The sequence below is a fragment of the Falco naumanni genome, chromosome 7 (genome assembly GCF_017639655.2).
Source record: "Falco naumanni isolate bFalNau1 chromosome 7, bFalNau1.pat, whole genome shotgun sequence".
In the NCBI taxonomy this organism is placed as follows: Eukaryota; Metazoa; Chordata; class Aves; order Falconiformes; family Falconidae; genus Falco; species Falco naumanni.
The window spans coordinates 2,943,042-2,949,041 of record NC_054060.1 but is presented as its reverse complement, the minus strand read 5'-3'; the positions used below and the strand labels follow the sequence as shown (position 1 = coordinate 2,949,041).

The following is a 6,000-nucleotide window of genomic DNA, read 5'->3' as shown; positions in this document are numbered from 1 at the left end:
TACAGCAGTGCTGCTGAACGTTGCTGTTGTTGTGTGCTGATGTTTTGTGGCACCCTGCTTCAAACGGGGGCTGACATTTCAGGTGGGTTGCCCTGGCGTGGCCAGCAGAGTTGTTTAGACGGGAAGGGCACACCTGAGTCCGGCAGGGCCAGGTTGTGCTGCTGAGGGGGCTGACGCCGCGTGGGAGCCCAGCAGGAGCAGAGGGTCTGGCCCAGCAGGGTCTGTGGAAGGGGGCCTGAGCCGACCGGCTGGGCAGAGGCTTGGGGGTGTTCTGCTGATCGGAAACCGAGCAAAAAGGAGTTCCATGTCTAATAGAAGAAGAAATGCAGTTTATTATATTACGATGTAATAAGGGGAAATAGCATGCAGTGTGATAAAAGGAAGCAGTACAAGTTATTATGGAGGACACGGTAACAGAGCAACAGGAGCAACATGTCGAATCCTTCCTGCAGAGGGTTACAGGGACCGAGACGAACGACGGCCCCCATGCCACCGCCCGAGCCCACCCTTGGGCCGGGAGCCCCACTGCAGCCGGCACCAGGGTCTGTCGGTAATGGGGAAGCTCCCACGGCGCGACCACCCGCCACGGAGCCCCCTGGCCCGGTCCCGCAGCTCGCCCGCCTTTGCGCTCGGGGAAGGACGCAACAGCTCAGGCACCGAGGGGACGCAAACCTTGACGTTGGTGGTGTCCCACCGCGAGGCCCCGCCGCATGGGACTTGGGGGGCTCAGGGTGACCCCCCTGCTCTGCCAGTTTGGCCTTGAGCTGCCCGAGCTGCCCGCCGGGGTGGCGCGGCCCTGATCAAGGCCGGGGGCTCCGCAGCAGCGACTTACTGAAGCCACGTGAAGTTCCCGCGCGGTCGGGCGGCGCTCGTGCGGTGGGTGGGGGCCAGGGCCCGGCGGGGTGTCACGGGTGGGCGCGGGGCGGGGCGCGGGCCCCCGCGTGGGGCGGGGCGGGGCAGCGCGCGCGGCGGCTCCGCCCCCGCCACACCCGCAGCGGCAGGAAGGGGAACGGCCGCAGCCGCGCCCAGCTCCCGGCCGGCCCCGGCCCAGCGCAGCGCCATGGCGGCGGAGGAGGCGGTGGACGGGCTGGCCATGTCCCGGCCCCACTATGGCTGTGAGTACCGGGGGAACCCGCGCGGCCGCCCCCGCCGCCGCCCCGCCCGCCGCCGCCCGTGCCCCCTCAGGGGCCGGCGCTGAGGGGCGGCCGCGGCGCCTCGGCTCTGGGCGCCGGCCCGCGGGGGCGGTGGGCCCCGCCGTGCCTCTCTCCCGCCGCGGGGCGGGCGCCGTGAGGCGCGGGGGGTCCCGCCCGAGCCCCCCCTCCCTCGCCGGGCGCTGGCAGCGAGCAGGGGGGGCGGCCATCGCCTCTCCCGCCGTCGCCTGCCGCGGGCGGGCTCGGTGCCTCGCCCAAGATGTCCGCCGCGGGCGGGGCGGGGGGAGCCGGGGGGGGGGTCGCCGCCTTCTTCCCTCCCGCCTGTTTCCGCGGCGACCCCGGGCTTAGCGTGCGGCCCCGCCCCTGTCACACGCCTGCGGCGCGGCGGGGGGGTGGGCTCGCCCGGGGGTACCTGGGCAGCACCCGGGGGCGGGCGGGGAGCGGGGCGGGGGTGTCCCCTCCCGGGCGGGCTCGGCTCGTGTCGCTGCGGGGGCGTTTGGGGCGGCGGGCCGGCCTCGCGGGGACCCTCGGCCCCCGGGGCTGTCGCTGACGCCCCGTTGCCGGCAGGGTTGGTGGAGGGCACGGCGGGTGTCAGCTCCCCGTTGCCGAGTGTGCGGAGACGTTTCCTATTAGTCGAGCTGGTCCGTAAAACCTAAGAAGTTGTTGGTTGGTTTTGTGGGTTTTTTGACACGAGAGCGCGGATGCGGTGTCTAGCAGTGAGGGTGGAAGGAGAGGGTTTTATCACTGAGGCTTTAAGCACGCCGAATCTGGAAGGTTGAGGCGCGTAGCCCTATGTAGGTCCTCAGCTTGGTTCAAAGATGATGCACAGGTTGCGGTTCCGAATGATTCCCTTCAGATGAAGATGGAAACACTACTCACAGTCCTCAAGATTCACTATAAAGACATGAAGGGACTGTGTGATGTGAATATATATTGTTGTCCTGCCTTAATCTTTGACTGCCAAAATTGGAGGATAGATGGAGGGACATGTGGTCGCACATGTGCTTTTGAGGAAGAGGAAGGCAAAGCTAGAAGAAAATAAGAAAATGAAGGACTGTGTCTAAGAAGATGGAAGAAGTTGGATCAGTCAAATTGACAAATTGGAAGGAGGGAAGATGGCAAGTTTATGTGACAAGGAAGGAAGGCTAAAGAGACGAGGTGTCTTCTATTGCTTGCAAAGAATAGGTATATTTCATCCTTCATTTTTCTGAATCAAATAAAACCTGTGATAAGCTTCTGTGGGAAAGGTTAGATCTGATTTTTGGTGTGCCTGTTCAGTTACATTCAATTTTCAACCACCTGAGAATGTGTTTTGCCTCTTTGCAGCTGTCTTGGATAATGAGAGGTTAACAGCAGAGGAAATGGATGAAAGAAGACGCCAGAATGTTGCCTATGAATACCTTTGTCATCTGGAGGAAGCAAAGAGGTAAGAATAAGTAGTTTTGAAACTGCCCGTGCTTTTAAAAGAAGTTGCGATACTTGGTAGTGGGAATAATTTGGATGCAGCTTACCTCTTGTCTGTGTTTCCCAGTAGCTATAGAGATTCATTTTGAAAAACAGAAACCCAAACAAAAATCCCCACAAAAGTGACTGATCCCCGGTGTGCTTATCTAACCTGTTCTTACAGACTTCTTCTGACAAGGACTCCAGAGCTCTAGTGCTCCCGTATTCCTATCACTGGATGGGTTCTCCCTATTAACTAACTTGTGTATGTCTTGGTGCAACGTTGCCTTGCTACTTACCAAGAGACATGAAGAAGGGGTTATTCCTTTTATCTTAATTGCAACCTTTTACAAATTCAAATTGTAACAGTATATTTCCCTTGCGCTTACCTTCTCTTAGGCTGAAAACCAAATTCTTGTGTATTTCTCTGTGCATCCTGTTTAACAGTTCTCTAGTACGTTTGCCTGGATTGTTCTGACTTCTCTCTGCTCACTCTGTGTCTTTCTGAAAGTGCACTGCCAAAACAGAGAAGAATCGTTCAACGGGGCATTAACATGCGTACTTACAAAAGCACAAGGATTATTTTGAGTACCCCGATAGATATGCTACTATCCTACATTGTGGCATGCTATCTACATTTTTGTAACGGTGTGTTGTAGTAGAGTTTTGCTGAGTTGCTGTCCTTTGCCTTGAAGGTGTGCTGCCTTCACTTGATCCTGCCACATTTGATTATTCCTGGTCTTTGTTAAATATTTTGAAATAATTTTTATCTTGTTCTTGTCCATGTGTGTAGCTTTTGTGTCATCTCCATGTTTAATAAGCACGTAAGAATGCTGTGTTTCTTTGTTCAGTTAATGGAAGTATGATCAGAACACAGTAGATGCTATATATGGAAAAAGAACCAATACTAACAATGAATGCATGAAGACTTACTGTTGATATTTTTTCAATATTTTTCAGTCTTTTTGCAAATATTCAATCCTGTATGTTGTACATGGGGGGATAGGAATGAGACAGACCAGTTTGTCTACTCCTTCCCTTCAGCTGGGTCTTTTCATGCCTTTGTATAAACGGAATATTTTACTTGAAATTTCAAAATGTTTTTTTGAAGCTGAGATTGAGACCAAAGATACATTATTGAGATATAATACATAATATGAGAGTAAATTAAAAAAGAGGTCAGGTAATGTTTGTATTGGTGACTCCCTTTGCCCCCAGCACTTCTGAAAGTTAAGGGTAATGTTTTAGTTTGCATTTTGTAATTAGTTGGGAAATGGATTATGAGCTTAGAGTTTCCTTGTTTCTGCGAAGATCTGTGCAAACTAGCGAATGTGTATGCCACAGAAAATAACTTCTGGAGCAGCAGGAATGTACAGAACATTCATAAAAAATTGATCCGAGTAGTCAACGGCATGTTTTGTCATGGCTCACTGAATACTTCAATCTGTCTTTGTCCTTATATAGATGACATGGATTAAGAGCAAGAAAACTTTCTCTTCCATGGGCTGGGTGATGAATTTGGGATAAATCTGTGTAAGTCTTCCCTAGCAAGACAGATGGGTTCTACTGTAGTGATTTCATTGAGTGGGAAATGCTGCATTCGTGCAGGTTCACTACTGTCAGAGTATAAAGGAAGAATTAATTCCAGGATTTCAGTAGTTTATGCTGCCTTACCAGGAACGTATTACGTATTTTTGAAGCGGCATCGAGCACCCGGTTTATGCTATAGTCTTTTAGGTGCTTCATAACAATTGTCACTACTATGGATCCGCAGAGGCTGCTCAGTTATTAGCAGATAATAATTTTCTGTACGTATGGATTTGGATGAGTTTTGAAGTAATGAGAAAGATCTGACTATATGTCAAAGTAACTCCTTCCCTTTGAATCCAAAGGCTTTAGGAGCAAATGCTGGGTGACGGGGAGAGATGAGTTGCGCTGTAGTTGCTGTCCATGCTTGAAGGAGCCCTAGGTCCATCACTTGTGGACTCTTTCTGTCACTGGCATCAGAGTACATGCTTTCTGAGGTGCTTGTCCGTTCAATTCCATGTCAAATTTGCAAAAAAAATCAGGCAAAAATGCCTTACACAGCAACAGCTTTAATATTTTGAATTAAGCTCTTTCTTAATCATGGAGACTTACTCTTTAGACAAATAATTTTTGACTCTTAAGTTTCTTGGCCATCTTACCTTTGCTTCCAAGTGTTGCATTGGTGTTGATGAGACTGAGTGGCTGGGCATTTGATTTTGCTGCACCTTGTCAGAAAGAAGATACTTTTTTTTTTTTTTTTTTTTTCTCCTCGCTGTTTGGTCTTGGGATGAGCCTTCAGATGTTTCAGTTAATGCCTAGTGGTTGCCAGTATATTTTGTGATGAATGAAGCAACAGCTGTGTTGCTCAAAATGCATGTAGTGGTGTTACAGCCTTCCTCGTATCTGCCTTGGCAGCTGGAGCGTGTTAAGTGGAAGGTCTGCTTGGAGAGCTTCAAATACCCTTTTTCCAACCCTCAACCTATGTTTGCTCAGTGGCCTCCAGGCTGCTTATTCCTACGTGTGTGGGAATTCCTGACTCCTATAGCTGAACCCATACCACTTTCCATAAGAGTTAAAGATTAAGTGACCAGAAGGAGAGGACCAGATGCCTTAGTTTAATAATTAAGATACAGAAGTGAGAGTAGAAAAGTTTGAGTTCATGGTCTACTCCCAAGAATTTTTTTTTTCCTCGCTGAGTAGTCTTTTTGTAAATTGTCCTTTAAATTTCTTTTATTATTACTAGTACAGCCTGAAAGAGGGCCCTTGGCTGCATTGTTGGAAAGGAGTTTAACAAAAAACACTAAACCAGAACTGTAAGAGATCATTATATTTGAAATTGATGTCCTTGGTCTGAGATTTTCTGTGTTTGACTTCTTTGCCGGTGGTGTAACTGAGGCATAACATGTGAATTGGATGCTGCAGCATTTTGCTTGTGCTGTTGCTAACAGTGCCTCAGAACTATGGGCGTGGACCGGAGGGTTTATATTCTTCACAGTAAGAGGTTTTCAGAATGGAGGTTGTATCTGTAAGGAGAGGAGGACCTAGGAGCAGAGGAAGGTTATCTGGTGTGCCCTGTGTCACACTCTCAGAAGCTGAAAAGGTGAGTGTTGTAAAGTTGACGGCAGCTGGGGCAGGGCGTGAGGCAGCTGAAGAACAGCTCTTGGTGGTCCCCCTCTTCCCCCTGTAGCCATATTATCGTATTACTTTGTAATATTGCATTCAAACACTGTAGTTGATACTCACTTTTTCTAGAACTTAAAGGCCCCTGAAATGATGTGAATAATAACATGCTGATTTACATTGCGTCAGCAGTGTCAGAGGCTTGCTATCCCTTTAACCAAGCAACAGATAAGGAATCTAGAAGCAGAAACAATTTTGT

General features: G+C 50.1%; 1 protein-coding gene across 3 annotated transcripts in view; it reads left to right on the top strand.

The window, feature by feature from the left end:
• The first annotated feature begins 981 nt into the window (after nucleotides 1-981).
• IQGAP1 (IQ motif containing GTPase activating protein 1) overlaps nucleotides 982-6,000 on the top strand; it is an 80,259-nt gene continuing 75,240 nt past the window's right edge. For all 3 annotated transcript variants that reach the window (XM_040602023.1, XM_040602022.1, XM_040602021.1), the window contains exons 1-2: nucleotides 982-1,115; nucleotides 2,478-2,577. In XM_040602023.1, coding sequence (XP_040457957.1) covers nucleotides 1,061-1,115; nucleotides 2,478-2,577 — 155 coding nt within the window. In that variant the 5' untranslated portion in view covers nucleotides 982-1,060. The remainder of the gene's footprint in view (nucleotides 1,116-2,477; nucleotides 2,578-6,000) is intronic.